We start from the raw sequence: 17,139 nt of genomic DNA, 5'->3' as shown, positions 1-17,139 counted from the left end.
CAAAGAAAAACACCAATACAGTATATTAACACATATATATGGAGTTTAGAAAGATGGTAACGATGACCCTATATGCGAGACAGCAAAAGAGACACAGATGTAAAGAACAGACTGCTGGACTCCATGGGAGAAGGCGAGGGTAGGATGATTTGAGAGAATAGCATTGAAACATGTATATTATATGTGAAACAGATCGCCAGTCCAGGTTTGATGCATGAGACAGGGTACTCACGGCTGGTGCACTGGGATGACCCTGAGGGATGGGATGGGGAGGGAGGTGGGAGGGGGGTTCAGGAAGAAGAACACATGTACACCCATGGCTGATTCATGTCAATGTATGGCAAAACCCACTACAATATTGTAAAATAATTAGCCGCCAATTAAAAAAAAAAAGAAGCCCACGCATCACAACTAGAGTAGCCCCCACTGATCTCAACTAGAGAAACCTCACACACAGCAACAAAAACTCAGAGCAGCCAAAAATAATTTCTTTTTAAAATGAGGGGTAACATGCTAGCAAGGACACACAGAAAAGGGAACCATTGCACATGGTTGCAAATAATGTACATTAACGTAGTCATGGAAAATACCACAAATATTCATCAAAATATTGAAAGCAGAACTACCATATTATCAAACACACCAACTTCTGGGTATATATCCCAAGGAACAAAACCAGTATCTTCATGAAACAGGTGCATGTGCATATTCATTGCAGGATTATTCAAAAGAGCCAAGATACAGAAACATTTTAAAGTGTTCATTACTGGATGAAGTGATAAAATATGGTACACACACAAACATGTACCAACTTTCCCATGATTATGTGTGCAGGAATATTCAGACAAGAAAAAGGAAAAACTGCCACTTGCAACAAGCATGGGCCTAGAGGACATTATGCTAAATGAAACAAGCCACAGAGAGAAGAACAAACAGTTTATTAAATATAGAATCTTTAAAAGTCAAACTTAGAGAAGCATAAAGTAGAATGCCAAATATTGAGAGCTAGAAAAACGGGGAGATGGTCAAAAACATTTCGTTATGAGTAAGTTCTAAGAACCAAATGTGCAGAATAGTGACTACAGTCATTAATATTGTATTGTATAATTGAAATTTGCTAACAAATCCTAAGTATTCTCACACACACAAAAGAAAAAAGGTTATGTCTGGTGATAGGTGTGTTAATAAAGTTCATGGTGATAATTGTTTCATTATATATATATCAAATCATTACATCATATATATTAGGTACATACAATTTTATCAGTTATATCTCAATAAAGTTGGGATGACAGGACGAAATGGCAACAAGAGGTCTAAACGTCATGAAAAGAGCTATACAGGAGAGAGGTCAAGAGTAGCCAATGCTCACGTAAGTAGTCACCATGACAACGGCTGCAATTCCATAAACAGGCAGAAACAGAATTGTCAGCTAAAGGAGGGGCAACCGCATGGATCTGGACACACTGACCCATTCAGGGAAAGGGCAAGAAAGCTGCACCCAAAGGCCTTACTGCAAGACTATGAACCACAAACCCTTCCCTGTGACAGTTCAGTATAGCAGGTATTAGGGCTGTAGGGGAGAAAAAAGGGCAGTGCAAACACCCCAGCCCTATTAACCACAACTACCCAGAACACTGGGGAAGCAAGCAGTGCCTACACCATGTGAGGACAGAGCACCTTCTGGGGCGTGAGGCAGGATACAGAGGCCAGCCCAGGTCAGTAGGGAGGCTGAAGGTCTTACCCAGTGAGGATATAAGTGCATAGTTCTCCAGCATCACATCCAGATACAGGCGTCTCTGAGCCTCATCAAGGAGCCTCCATTCCTCCCAGGAGAAGTACACAGCAACATCTGGAAACGTCACACTACCCTGTGGTGAAGGGGACAAATGAAACCTTGAACGTTCTCTAAGAATCCACAACACATCTCTCCAAACACCTATGCCATTCCCATCCTCCACTGGTGCCACTGATGCCTTCTCTCTCTTCACCACCTGCTTTACTCACTGTGTTCAGCCCTCAGCAGTAACTGGGCGGGGGGCAGTACTACAAGGCTTCTCCAGAATTGTGTGCACACAGATGCCATCTAAACTCTGGGTTTGGCCTGCAATGTCCTGTCCCTCCAAATAAGCAATTCCCCTAGAGTCTCCCAAATTATGGGAATCCAGACACAGCCAAAGATAAGCTCATGCTTCACCTGTAAATACTCAACAGGTCATCAGTTCACACTTCCTCTCAATGGGCACATCATTCTGTAGGTAGCACTTCTCTCACAATTTCAGACTCTACAGTTACACTTCCACAGCACTGCCATCTCCCTGCACCACACCACAGAATTCTTCCTGAACATACATGCACACCTGGTGCTTGCCATCCAGAGGATGCTTGAGAATTTAAAGAAGATTCACTACAACCCCAGTCCTCTGATGGATCTGACACCAGACTAAGCCACACATGCTGCTTAGATCTTGCCACCTGCTGCCAGTCCTTCCTTCAATATTCCCCACCCTAAAACCACATATGATTTTCACATTCCCATAACTCTCTTCAACTTCTTTACTGCCAGCTTTGCCCTTTCAACAACCACAACACGCCTCTCTCCACTCAACCTTTGTAAAAAAAATCCAGCCCTAAAAATCTCCCCTCCAGTCACAGTGACGCACAAATGACATCTGCTCCAAACCTTATCCGCTAGCAAGACTAAAACATCCCAGACCCTGTCAAAGTTCATTGCAACATTCTGGAGAAGCCATATAGTACTAAATGAGAAGCAGCCCCAGCCTTACTGCCTTCTTTTTTTTATTTTTATTTTTTTTCTTACTGCCTTCTTGTCTCAATTACTCCTGGGTCTCCTCAGCCATATCTCAGACTCCATTCATCCCACTGAAGCCTTGGCCGCCTGCCAAGCTGACGTCTCTTACACGGGTCCCACGGCCACTTCTCACTTCACTTGGGTTTGCAATGCCCTACAAACCCTGAGCAAAAGTACTACTCCTTAGCACACACCCTAGTCTTTCTGACCTACTAATACCACGGCCACTATAACCTGCATTCCCTTCCTAAATGTGATCCACAGCTCCACTTGTATCCACACAATGGTCATCACTTTTGAAAATTTCCATTCCTGAACATGTCCCCCAGTTTTCCATTCCTGCCTAGTCAACTGCCCACGTTGCCTACGCTCAGTCTTCTCGGAAACACTTCAGACTCTTCAGAGAGCCAAAACAAACTCATATTTCCAAGGAAAATTAACCTGCTGCTAAGGTCCCCATCCAGTTGCTGGGTCTTCTACCCCTTTGTCCACTAGGGCCAAAGCCCGAGTCACGCCTCACAACTGCCTGTCTCTTATCACCAACAACACCCACAATTGTGTTTGTCCCTTTGTATGAGAGCAGGGTGAGAACAGCCCTTAGCAGGCAGCCATGGCTGTGCCTCATTACTTTGCGCTCTGTAACTAGGCAACAAGTCTTGCTCAGCCACCGGTCAGTGCCTCAGAGGACCCTCCCCACAAGCAACCAACTGTCAATGAGTGACCTTTAGGGAAGTGATTCAGTCAAGGGTCAGTGGTGTGGTGATCATCAGTTGCCGAGTGAGCCAGGATGCAGATTCAGGCCTTCTTCTGGAGGCCCTCCAGCGCAACCAGGCTTGGGCCAGTGGGTCACCTGGAGAGTCCAGGAAACAGGCTGGGGATTATGTCCTGCAGGGCTTCAGCGCCCTCATAAGGCCCTCTACTAGCCGTGGCCCAGGCCGTGAGGCAGTAGTGAACCTCTCTCCCATCCTTGTCTCTGAGATGTAACAGCAGTTGCCGTTACATGGTTTGCAGTCTGTGAGAACTGGTTTCCCACTTTGGGCAGTCGGAAGAGCCCGAGTTGGATTATAAAGAAAGCTGAGGGCTGAAGAGTTGATGCTTTTGTACTGTGGTGTTGGGAGAAGACTCTTGAGAGTCCCTTAGATAACAAGATCAAACCAGTAAATCCTAAAGGAAATCAGTCCTGAAGATTCGTTGGAAGGACTGATGCTGAAGCTGAAACTCCAATGCTTTGGCCACCTGATGCGAAGAACTGACTCATTGGAAAAGACCCTGATGCTGGAAAGACTGAAGGCAGGAGGAGAAGGGGACGACAGAGGATGAGATGGCTGGATGGCATCACCGACTCAATGGACATGAATTTGAGTAAGCTCTGGGAGTTGGTGATGAACAGAGAAGCCTGGCATGCTGCAATCCATGGGGTCGCAAAGAGTCAGATAGGACTGAGTGACTGGGCTGAACTGAGACTGAGGGCCAGTTGGGTCGGGTGCCTGGCTCCCTCAGGGATGACAGCGGGGCAAGTCTGGGGACCTGGCCTTGAAGGAGCTCCCAACTGCAATCTGCCTCCTCTTAGCTAGGACTGAGACATTGGAGGGTTAAAGTTGTGCCTCGGGACTTTGCCCTTTCTTGTCAGGACAGAGAATAACATTCATCTGGTAGAGACTTATAGGAACATCCTTATCTGACCATGAACTGATAGCAAGAACAAAGGATCTGACATGAGAAATTTACAAAAACTAACCACACCCACACTTCATCTTTTGCTTTTAAAGGGCCTTGCTGAAAGCTTTCAGTAACTTTGGGGCTCTTAGGGCATGAGCCACCCATCTCATTGTACAAACCTGTAATAAACCTCTGTTCGAAACTCTGTTTTAATATTGATGGGCCTGACTGTGTGTAGGGCACAAGGACTTGCAATTTCAGTAACACCTTCTCAAAAAATGGATCCAGAATTCAACCACTTTTCACACATCCAAGGTAGTCACTCTGGCCCATCAATACACACCCAGGCTATTACAATTAATACCTCTGTGCTTCCTGTCTCCTTCCTCCCTCTCCTACTTTTTTTTTTTTCTTGCCAGTCAGAGGGAGCCTATTTTGGTCTGCATGCAATCACTTCCCGCTTACGATTCAAACCCTCTATTATCTATGAGATAAATGGTCTTTTCTTTTTTCTGGCCACACGGTGGGACTTGTGAGATCTTAGTTCCCCAACCAGGGGTTGAACCGGGGCCCTCGGCCAAGAGAGGTGGAATCCTAACCACTGAGCTGCCAGGAAATTTCCATAAATGGCCAACCTTTCTCGCAGCAGCACTGCAACCTTCACTGGCCCAGCTGCAACTTGCTCCTAGCAGAAACTGCTAGGAGGATGGAGAATTGCTATACCTTAGTCCCTGGTCTGGAGAAGGCAATGGCATCCCACTCCGGTACTTTTGCCTAGAAAATCCCATGGACGGAGGAGCCTGGTGGGCTGCCGTCTATGGGGTCGCACAGAGTCGGACACGACTGAAGCGACTTAGCAGCAGCGGCAGCAGCAGCAGCCCTCGTCAGGACCACCTCCAAATCTCTGCGCCCGCAGCTCCTCCGCCCGTCACTCTCCCCCACGCGCATTCACAGACTGTCAGACACAGAGCCCCACCCAAGTCGGCCTCACCGGCCTGGATCCCGGGCACGTGGGCAGGCGCCCCCCACCCCCTCGACGCTCGGGGCTTTAGTGTCTGGTGGGGTGAGGGCGGGGAAGGCCCAGGGGGCCCAGCGTTTACCTGAGGCGGGTCCCCTAGTGCCGCCGCCATCGGACTCGGCGGGCGGAGCGGGCCCGGAGCAGCTGGAGTACCCCGCCCGGGGGGCCCTCCGGATCTTGGCGCGGCGCACCCTGGGCGGTGTCACCGAGCCTCACACCCGCCTCTCTGCAGCGGGTACCTTCTCAGTCTCATCCCCGCTTCCCAGGACGAGTAACCGAAGCGCTTGAATTAGGAAAAAGCTCTAGCACTTTCAAAATGACGCTCATAGCGTCGCAGCCGGAAGTCCCGCCCAGACATTATTGCCTCACAGGAAAATGCGGCTTTGTCTTAATTGGCTGATCGTCGCAGCCACCCATCGCACAGCCGCCTGGGTAATGTATTTCCTACAGATATACGAACCAAGATCCCGTTTGAGTTATCCCTGACGTCCAGGAGAAAAGTCGAAGCTACACTGTGAGATTTGCTAAAATAACAACCTAAGTCCAGAGACTGAGGTGGGGCGTTCCTTCTTAAAGAGAATGCACTCAGATGTTTGAGGATTACTATCTGTAACTGATCACCCAAGTGTTTGGAGACATTTTTTTTTTTTCAAAGTCTTCGAAGCTCAGAGTGTTCCTAGAGTCTAAGAGCACCTTTCCAGATGCTCTCAAATGTATCAATCCAAATGCATCCTGGAACTACCCAGGCGGTCCAGTGATTAAGATTCCTCCCTTCCAAGGCAGGAGGCGTGGTTCAATATCTGATAAGGGAACTAAGATCCCACAAGCATCCCAGCACGTCCAAACAAACAAAAAAAAACCAAGTGACCTATGCAGAGTCACTTAGACACAGAATGGAGACACTGGAAACTGAAGCTAATAGACAATAGTGCACTGTTCATCTGTGTTTGATATAGACAAATACACAAAAGTGTAGATAAGGAAAAGGATGCTGAGCCACTTTGAGGAAGGAATAAAAAGATAGGTCTCTGACAATGATTCCCAAGACAACAGAAATCCTGCCTTTATAGTTGCTGGGAGAAATATCATAACCTCAGATACGCAGATGACACCACCCTTATGGCAGAAAGCGAAGCAGAACTAAAGAGCCTCTTGATGAAAGAGGAGAGTGAAAAAGTTGGCTTAAAGCTCAACATTCAGAAAACTAAGATCATGGCATCCCGTCCCATCCCTTCATGGGAAACAGATGGGGAAAGAGTGGAAACAGAGGCAGATTTTATTTTGGGGGGCTCCAAAATCACTGCAGATGATGACTGCAGCCATGAAATTAAAAGACGCTTACTCCTTGGAAGGAAAGTTATGACCAACCTAGACAGCATATTCAAAAGCAGAGACATTACTTTGCCAACAAAGGTCCATCTAGTCAAGGCTATGGTTTTTCCAGTAGTCATGTATGGATGTGAGAGTTGAACTATAAAGAAAGCTGAGCGCCGAAGAATTGATGCTTTTGAACTGTGGTGCTGGAAAAGACTCTTGAGAGTCCCTTGGACTGCAAGGAGATCCAACCAGTCCATCCTAAAGGAGATCAGTCCTGAATATTCACTGGAAGGGCTGATGTTGAAGCTGAAGTTCCAATACTTTGGCCCCCTAACGTGAACAGCTGACTCATTTGAAAAGACCCTGGTGCTGGGAAAGACTGAAGGCGGGAAGAGAAGGAGACGACAGAAGATGAGATGGTTGGATGGCAACACTGACTCAATGGACATGAGTTTGGGTAAACTCCAGGAGTTGGTGATGGACAGGGAGGCCTGGTGTGCTGTAGTCCATGGGGTCACAAAGAGTCAGACACAACTGAGTGACTGAATTGAACTGACTCTGTCCAATTCATTGAGCAATACTTTCATCTATTTAATATATATTACCTCATATCCTCACATATATTCAGTTCCTTTCTGAATCTGTTGTCAATCTCAAAAAAGAGAAGAACAAAACAAACGCCATTTTGACATGTGACAATGGCTGCAGCGTTTTGCAATATTCCAGCACTATTTGCTATTTCATGGTCAGTCTTGTTTCATCTACCCCATGCACCTTAGTATATTATTTCACCTGTAAAGGGGATGACAGAGCATGAGATGGTTGGATGGCATCACCGACTCAATGGACATGAGTTTGGGCAAACTCCAGGAGTTGGTGATGGATAGGGAGGCCTGGCATGCTGTGGTTCATGGGGTCACAAAGAGTCAGACACGACTGAGCGAATGAACTGAAATGAATCCCAGACAGCATGTATTTTAATGTATAAACTCTTCAGATTGTTTTTAAAATGTAAGGGTTTTGGGGACTTCCCCGGTGGAGCAGTGGTTAAGAATCTACCTACCAATGCAGGAGACACGGGTTCGATCCCTGGTCTGGGAAGATCCCACGTGCCTCAGCGCAACTAAACCTGTGTGCCACAACTACTGAGCTCACATTCTGCAACTACTGCATAATGTCTTTGTACCGCAAGATCTAAGTTGTTGTTTAGTCACAAAGTCGTGTCTGACTCTTTTGATACCTCGTGGAACGTAGCCCACCAGGCTACTCTGTCCATGGGATTTCCCAGGCAAGAATAGTGGAATGGGTTGCTATTTCCTTCTCTGGGGGATCTTCCCAACCCAAGTCCCTTGCATCACGTTAGGATCCTTTACCACTGAGCCACCAGGGAAGCCCAAGATGTAAGGTTCTGTTGTTGTTGCTGTTTAGTCACTAAGCCAGGCTCCTCTGTCCGTGGGTTTTTTTCTGGCAAGAAAACAGAAATAATGACAGATGCCATTCATCATAAGCACAAACTAGGTGTAAAACATCTGATGAACTGTGGTCCATTTTGTTTCTCTGGGAAGAAAGCATTGTCCTTACACCCCTTACATAGCCCAGGACAAAGAGAAACAGCCACACCAGCACTCCAGTGAATTTTACCTAAAGTCTCTGGGAAAATTCTCTGAAGATATTTTTTTTTAATGTTTGCAATGATTATTTTTTGGTGATTTACTAAATGTCAAGTGTTGGGAAGAATATTCCAGAGAGAGAAAAGTACACATGAAGGACAAGTATGTGGAAGGGTGTGAGCACTCAGGAAGCTGAGATAAAGGGTGGAAAGAGAATGAAGGGTACTTCACATTAAGATGCTGAACTGAGCAGACACAATTATTTGTGGAAATATTAACAAGTTAGCTGACCCATAAACCCAGTGGAGTATATTCATAAATTTCAAATCTTTAGATACTAAATTTTAGTCTTCTATAAATGACAATAGTGTGATAATATTTTTCCATGGTAGAAAATGTAGTTTCTGTTTTAAAATTAAAATTATGAAGTGTTCTTTGTTCAAAAAGTCATCCTGGTATGGCTACTGTAGAAACTTTTAAAAATATAAATTATAAATATCCATATACATAAATCAAATGCTTAAAGACACTTCAAATTATGCAAAAGCTCTGACAGTCTCCTGTTTCTTCTCACCTGGTAACCCATAAGTGGAAAATATTAAAAATTATACTTTTTAAACTTTTGAGAAAACAACTTTGAGCAAGATTGTGTTTACTAATGTGAAGTGCTGACTCCATCCAAACCATTAGAACCTAATGTTTATCGTTCCTTTACTAGCTTAGTATAATTTCTTACATTTTCTAGTGTCCTTTTAAAAACCTTTTTAAAGGGGGGAGGTTGTATTATTTTTAATCTTTAAAGTCTACAAGATTCATTAATCTTCAAATCCTTTTCAGGAAAGGTCTAAGAGATTTTCCAACCAATGTTGTTTTTCTTGTCTCAGTCAGAAGTTGCCTGGACTGTGTGCGCACAGAAGAGAAATGAATGTTCTAATAAACTTTCTTTTCCAACCTGGGATTTAGGAAGTCTTTGACAATGCCAGAGATCTGAACACAACCATGCTGAATGTACATGGAAGGTTTCCTCCATGTGGAAATTGCAAATTCAGGGGACACTGAGTGGCATTTCCCTGGTGGTCCAGTGGTTAAGACTGTGCTTCCACTGTAGGGGGCACAGGTTTGATCCCTGGTCAAGGAACTAAGATTTGGCAAGCCATATGGTTCAGCACACACACACACACACACACACACACACACACACACACACACAAAGGACACCGAGCTACTTCCACCTAAATCCTGCCCCTTTAAGTAACACAAAAGGGGCAGGGTTTAGGTGGTTTCACCAGTGAGAAAGCTTTAACTTATTCATAAATTATCTATAGCTAAGTCCCCCAGATGTTCAAGCTGGTTTTAGAAAAGGCAGAGGAACCAGAGATCAAATTGCCAACATCCGCTGGATCATGGAAAAAGCAAGAGAGTTCCAGAAAAACATCTATTTCTGCTTTATTGACTATGCCAAAGCCTTTGACTGTGTGGATCACAATCAACTGTGGAAAATTCTGAGAGATGGGAATACCAGACCACCTGACCTGCCTCTTGAGAAACCTATATGCAGGTCAGGAAGCAACAGTTAGAACTGGACATGGATCAACAGACTGGTTCCAAATAGGAAAAGGAGTACATCAAGGCTGTATATTGTCACCCTGCTTATTTCACTTACATGCAGAGTACATCATGAGAAATGCTGGGCTGGAAGAAGCACAAGCTGGAATCAAGATTGCCAGGAGAAATATCAATAACCTCAGATATGCAGATGACACCACCCTTATGGCAGAAAGTGAAGAGGAACTAAAAAGCCTCTTGATGGAAGTGAAAGTGGAGAGTGAAAAAGCTGGCTTAAAGCTCAACATTCAGAAAATTAAGATCATGGCATCTGGTCCCATCACTTCATGGCAAACAGATGGGGAAACAGTGGTAACAGTGTCAGACTTTATTTTTTTTGGGCTCCAAAATCACTGCCGATGGTGACTGCAGCCATGAAATTACAAGACACTTACTCCTTGGAAGGAAAGTTATGACCAACCTAGATAGCATATTCAAAAGCAGAGACATTACTTTGCCAACAAAGGTCCGTCTAGTCAAGGCTATGGTTTTTCCTGTGGTCATGTATGGATGTGAGAGTTGGACTGTGAAGAAAGCTGAGCGCTGAAGAATTGATACTTTTGAACTGTGGTGTTGGAGAAGACTCTTGAGAGTCTCTTGGGCTGCAAGGAAATCCAACCAGTCCATTCTAAAGGAGATCAGTCCTGGGTGTTCTTTGGAAGGACTGATGTTAAAGCTGAAACTCCAGTCCTTGGCCACCTCATGCGAAGAGTTGACTCATTGGAAAAGACTCTGATGCTGGGAGGGATTGGGGGCAGGAGGAGAAGGGGACGACAGAGGATGAGATGGCTGGATGGCATCACTGACTCGATGGACATGAGTTTGAGTGAACTCCTGGAGTTGGTGATGGACAGGGAGGCCTGGTGTGCTGCAATTCATGGAGCTGCAAAGAGTCGGACACGACTGAGTGACTGAACTGAAGTCCCCCTAAGTGGTTCCTACAGTATTGTTTACTCACAAGGAAAAGAAAATTCTGATTAACCAATGGACCACTTTCCATATATGGTGTGATGAGGCTTCCAGATGCAATTTAGACTAACAATGCCTCCTTTAAAGATGTTAGTTAAGGGTATCTCCTTAGATCCATTTGTTGCTAAAATGTCAATAACCTAAAATGGAAAATGAAATACAACAAACTAAATGTATAAAATGAATACTTGTATAATCACATAGTCAAAAACTATTTCAAATCAATTTATAACATAGAATTTTGACTACACTTACTTACACTTGTGGAAATAAAGATGGCCAACCAAATGAGAACACTCAAAGCCTATTTATTCAGAGCTACAAATCATGGCTTGAAAACGTTGAGTATCTAGATTTAAGAATTAATCAAGAAACAAGGTCAGGGAACTATATTGAATACTCTGTGTGATAAATCATAGTAGAAAAGAATATTTTTTAAAAAAGAACATATATATGCATATAACTGAGTCACCGTGCTGTACAGCATAGATTGGCACATGCTATAATAAAAAAAGTTTTAAGTGATCAAGAATATTAATGATTAAACTTTAAAAGTATATGCTGTATGTGGCTACTGCATTGTGTACAGTACACAAAGTGTTTATGAAATACTCCATTAAAAAAACAATTATTTTTATGCCAGAGAGGTCACATCACTGAAAAATAAATAAAATTCCAACATAAGTTTTTGCTGTTTCACTATCTTTTTTGTTAGGAAAAAAACAGAAACTTCAAAAAAAAATTTTTTTTAATATTTAATTTTTTTGTGGTTGCAGCTTGTAGCAGAGACTGAACCTGAGCCCTCAGCAGTGAAAGTGCCAAGCCCTAACTACTGAATTGCTAGGAAATCCCCCCAAAATTCAATAGGAATGCAGGGGTGACATTGCATTCAGTGGGGACAGCACATCCTCACTATCCTCATTTTCCTGCGCAGCAACACATCTGAAGTGAAATCACATAGACACTACAAAACCACTGATGATTTTTTCATCTCACAACAGCTTCCCTATACAAGATACATAGTTCTGAATGCCATGACAATTTCTGCACTGGCTCATCCTTCACAGCTAATAGCTGGAATATTGTGGAGTCCCCTTCAATATAGACACATTTCCACAAACTTGTGGTAGCCTTTCCCCCTCCCTACAAATTCAGTGTTCCTTTAACAGATGATTCCCCCTGTCTGTACGACTGTATAATCTATGCTGCCACTATCTGGAATTCTACATATGAGGATACATGGCTCCACTGCAGGACCTAGGGAACAGACTTCTCTTACTAACTGGATGCAATCCATGATCCCTGGGAAGAAGAAAATTTTCTTGCCTTAGGAAGCAGCAAAGGTATCACAACTGCCCGTCTGAAGACTGACATCTGAACCAACAAAATACCAATGCATCCAGGCTACCAATAAGAACCACAAATCCCTGCAGTCTTTTCTTGGAGGCCCTGAGCAGCAATGCCAACTAGGACAAAACTAGAGAGAGGTACATTCACAGCATACTGTTCCCTCTGAGGCAGAGAGTGTGCAATTCCACAAAAAAGCTTCTCAACCCTGATTGCTGCTAGAACCCAGCTGTTTTCAAGTCACCACAGTGAATAAAATCCCAAGATTGAAGGAACTTAGAGTAAGGTCTTGCTTTATCCTCCTCTGCTGCTAAGGTGCTTGGTTCTTCCGAGGAAGCGAAGGCCATTTTGGGATGAGGCCCTCACTTCATCCAGTGACTAGCACCATGCCTGGCAGCCCCCACCTAGCATTTGCCCTCACCATGGCCTCAATCTCAGAGCTCACCTGCATCTACTCTGCCCTCATTCTGCATGGTCATGGAGGATAAAATCAATGCCCTCATTAAAAGGCAGTCAGTGTAAATGTTGAGCCTTTCTGGCCAGGCTTGTTTGCAAAGGCTTTGGCCACTGTCAACATCGGGAGCCTCATCTGCAACCTGGGGGCTGGTGGACCTGCCATGGCAGCTGGTGCTGCACCAGCAGGAGGTCTTGCCCCATCTATCACTGCTGCCCCAGCTGAGGAGAAGAAAGGAGAAACAAAGAAAGAAGAATCTGAAGAATCTGATGATGACATGGGCTTTGGTCTTTTTGACTAAACCTCTTTAGTAACATTCAATAAAAATCTGAGCTGTTAAAAAAAAAAAAAGAGTAAGGCCTTCATTTTCCACACAAACCAGTACAATGGGACACAGACTATTCCTGGGCTTGAGGCAGGAAGAGGAGGAAAATCTCATCACAGGAGTCACAACAGACACTGAGAAAAGTAGGCTCAGTTTGCAAGTCACCAGCAGAGTAGTCTAGGACAAAAACTGGTCGACTCAGAGATGTAACCCATCAAAGGAATTAGAAAGGAATGAGTGCTCAGATTTATCACGAAGGCTCCCATAAATGGGACAACATCAAAATGTTCTTCCTTGGACTCAGGGTGGTTCAAAAATGTACATCATGAGCACCTGCCAGTCGTGAAATGGCTTTTGCTATGGAACTGGCAATGACATAAATCTGGCAAGGGCTCTGGGCAGGTTAAGAAATGCACTGAAGCTCCCATAAACCTGGAATATTAGTGGTTTGATGTCAGGAGCTGCATTAGGCATTGCTGACAAAATGGAGGCACGGCCCTAACCCCCTTCCCTTTGTCCCATAGGCATGGACCCGGAATGGAGGAGTTAGGCTTTGTGATTCTGACTTGTTTTTTCCTTCCCTAGGCTGAGTTGACTGAAGAGAATATTAAGGTGCTTATTGTTTTTGAGAGGAGCGTGAAAAGGCATAAAGCCTTCTGCAGCTGTGCTCAAAGAATAATTCATAAAGTTAATCACTGACATTTGTTCAAGGACTTTTACAAAAAAGTGTTCCAGAGTGAGCACACAGGCCACAGCTTGAAGCCATGGGAGGGATTGCTATCTGAAGCCCATTTGTGAGAAAAGTGTTTATGGCAAAGGAGTTTGCTGAATTTAGGGCTTAGGAATAATTAAAATAATTAGAAGCTAAAGATTTAAGGATTGCTGAAATGTTAGCATATTCTACTATAGCTTACAGAAATTAGGGACTTTAGAGATATTATTAGCTAGAAGCCCTTTCTAAGAAATATTTCTAAGAAATAGTGAGCTTAGGATACTAGGGGCCAACAGGACTTAGAAAGATAAGAATTAAACTGAGGAATGTGGTATGCAGCCCAGACATTAGCATGAATTACAGTGTTTTCACAAGGACACATAAGAAGAAGTTGATAAGAGAATCACTGAGGAAGGAGCTCCTTTTGAGGGGCAACAATGATTTTTGGAGAAAAATAAATCTGGGTCAATGGGAACTAAAAATATCAAACCTCTGACCTAATGCTTTTGTAAAAGTATAAAAGAGAATCATAAGCTTGAAATAAACAGGAAGTCCAAGAAAAATGAGAGGCTGCCTCAGTTTCTCGCCCACACCGCTCACCCCTTTAGGTTGAATCCCTGGCTGCTGGAGATGGACTCCGGCAGTTTATTGCATGTATGAGGTCAACAGAGGCAGACAACACCCTCATAAGGGATCTCCACAGTGTTATACTGACCAGTAATTCATCCCTGCACAACCCTTTTTTCTGAACTTTGTGGTATTCAATGAAATAAGAGTGAAGCCTGTGAACTCTCCAGTATGTCATGAGGCTAGAGTTTTGGCTAAAAAAACAACTTCCCACATTAGTCACATCTGCAAGGCTATTATCCAGTGTGAACATTATGGTGTTCTATGAGACTAGAGCTGTAGGTAAAGGAATTCAAACCTTTTCTACAATATAATGCCTTTCTGCAGTATGAACACTCCTGTGTTTAATGAACCTGAAGCTTTTTGCAAAGTATTTCTGACACTCATGGCACTCACACGGCTTTGATCCAATGTGAGTTCTCTGATTTTGAAAAACAGCTTGGGCTAACCAGCTTCTCAAATTTTCTTTACTTGTAAGATTTTTTCCCAGTGAACTCTCTGATGTCAAAGGAGTGAAGAACTTTGGGAAAACGCTTTCCCACACTTGCTGCACTCATAAGGCCTTTCTCCAGTGTGAATTCTCCTGTGTTTAATGAAGGTGGAATTATCAGCAAAGGATTTCCCATAATCAGTGCACTTATAAGGCCTTGAACCAGTGTGAAGTCTCTGATGCTGATGAAGGGCAGAACGTTGACTGAAAGTTTTCCCACATTCACTGCACTCATAAGGTCTTTCTCCAGTGTGGATTTTCTGGTGTTGAAGGAGCATAGAGTTTTGGCTAAATGATTTCCCACATTCATTGCATTTATATGGCCTTTCCCCGGTGTGAACTCTCTGGTGTATAATGAGGTAGGACTTCTTGCCAAAGAATTTCTTACATTCCCCACACTCAAATGGCCTTTCTCTAGTGTGAACTCTTTGAAGGTTGAGATGGGACTTATTGCTAAATAATTTCCCACACTTATAAGGTCTTTCTCTAGTGTGAATTCTCCAATGTTGAATAAGGTTGGGCTTTTGTCTAAACGATTTTCCACACTCTCCACATTCATAAGGCCTTTCTCCAGTGTGAACTCTCCAATGTCGAAGGAGTGAAGAACTTTGGGAAAACGCTTTCCCACATTTACTGCACTCATAAGGCCTTTCTCCAGTGTGAATTCTCCAATGTCGAAGGAGTGAAGAATTTTGGGAAAACGCTTTCCCACATTTACTGCATTCATAAGGCCTTTCTCCAGTGTGAATTCTTCTGTGTTTAATGAAGGTGGAATTATCAGCAAAGGATTTCCCACAATCAGTGCACTTATAAGGCCTTGAACCAGTGTGAAGTCTCTGATGCTGATGAAGGGCAGAACGTTGATTGAAAGTTTTCCCGCATTCACTGCACTCATAAGGTCTTTCTCCAGTGTGGATTCTCTGATGTTGAAGGAGCATAGAGTTTTGGCTAAATGATTTCCCGCATTCATTGCATTTATATGGCCTTTCCCTGGTGTGAACTCTCTGGTGTACAATGAGGTGTGACTTCTTGGTAACTTCTCCCCAGTTAGGATAAGTTTTTCCCCTCTGAAAGGCTGTCTCACACTCAGTTCTGTTTGACCTCTCCCAGGTGTTAGTAGCCCATTGCTGGAGAAACTGAGACCTGGTCAAGAAGTCCTTCTCAACCACCCTGAAGACTAATGACTTTCCTGACACATGGAATTTGCAGTTCTTCACAAATGAAGTTCTATCCACATCTCTTCTGAAGAGTTTCTCCCCTATGCACTGCTTCTGATGCTGATGAAGGTTTGTGCTGACATACAACTGTTTCCTAGACCTATGTAATTTTAGCTTTGAATGTATTGCTTGACATTCATCAAAGTACAGAAAGTCTCTCAATATTTGGACACATAGTTCACAGGGGTGGGCCTCTTTGGAGGATAGATCTGCCTTGGGAGTCCTGATCTGTGACATTCTTTGAAAAGAAACATTTTGCTCAAAAGAAGTCTTCTTGTTCTCCACTTCATGGCAACAACCTAAAAGCAAGAAATGTTGGTGAAGCACATGTTGACTTTAGTGGGGCAGGGGGAGCCCACACACCAGTGTGTGTCTGACAAACTCATGAATGAGTCCATGTGATTATTTACAAGAACAGGGAGTTGGCTTCTTGATGACATTATCATGAGCAATACTGGGCTATAAAGGCCACAGGATGGGGGAAGACCACATGAGAAAAAAGATAACCATGTGATGTGTCATAGAGAAGAAAAGCAGGGTGAAAAATTACTCAATTGTTGACAGTTAAAATATCAGTTACAGGGACTTCCTTGGTGATCAAGTGGTAAAGAATCTGCGTTCCAATGCAGAGGACATGGGTTTGATCCCTAGTTGGAAAACTAAGATCCCACAAGCCACAGGCAACCAAGCCCATGAGCTGCAACCTAGAGAAGCCCATGTGCCACAATGAAGACCCAGTGTAGCCATTAACAAAAAAAAAAAAAAAAAGGAAAAAATATATAAATTAGTTACAAACAACTGTCAGCAGGACTGTGTCTGCTGGTAACACATGACTGCAATGTAGATGAGTATTTCCAGGGCCAAGAAAAAAGAACTGCAAAAAAGTAGATTTTGGTCAGGAACATTTTAAGAATGGGTATGTTTGATTATAGAAAGTATATGGGCCAATGTTACAGAATGAACAGATAAAGCAGGGA

At 43.7% G+C, this 17,139-nt stretch overlaps 1 protein-coding gene and 1 pseudogene across 3 annotated transcripts in view; one reads left to right on the top strand and one right to left on the bottom strand.

Annotated features, from left to right (window-relative positions):
- Positions 1–17,139, bottom strand: part of LOC133229810 (zinc finger protein 256-like) — a 30,923-nt gene that overhangs the window by 8,938 nt on the left and 4,846 nt on the right. Inside the window, exons 1-2 of one of the 3 annotated variants that reach the window (XM_061386567.1) lie at positions 5,572–12,561; positions 1,745–1,871 (exon numbers count right to left, since the gene is read on the bottom strand). In XM_061386567.1, the coding sequence (XP_061242551.1) occupies positions 1,745–1,871; positions 5,572–5,601 (157 nt within the window). In that variant the 5' untranslated portion in view covers positions 5,602–12,561. Of the gene's footprint in view, positions 1–1,744; positions 1,872–5,571; positions 16,462–17,139 lie in introns of those variants that run through there. The other 2 variants (XM_061386566.1, XM_061386568.1) reach the window with 2 other exon arrangements.
- LOC133229826 (large ribosomal subunit protein P1-like) lies at positions 12,691–13,142 on the top strand (annotated as a pseudogene).

The sequence above is a fragment of the Bos javanicus genome, chromosome 18 (assembly GCF_032452875.1).
Source record: "Bos javanicus breed banteng chromosome 18, ARS-OSU_banteng_1.0, whole genome shotgun sequence".
Taxonomy (NCBI): domain Eukaryota; kingdom Metazoa; phylum Chordata; class Mammalia; order Artiodactyla; family Bovidae; genus Bos; species Bos javanicus.
Note: the sequence above shows the minus strand (reverse complement) of the source record. Positions and strands in the feature narration are given on the sequence as shown.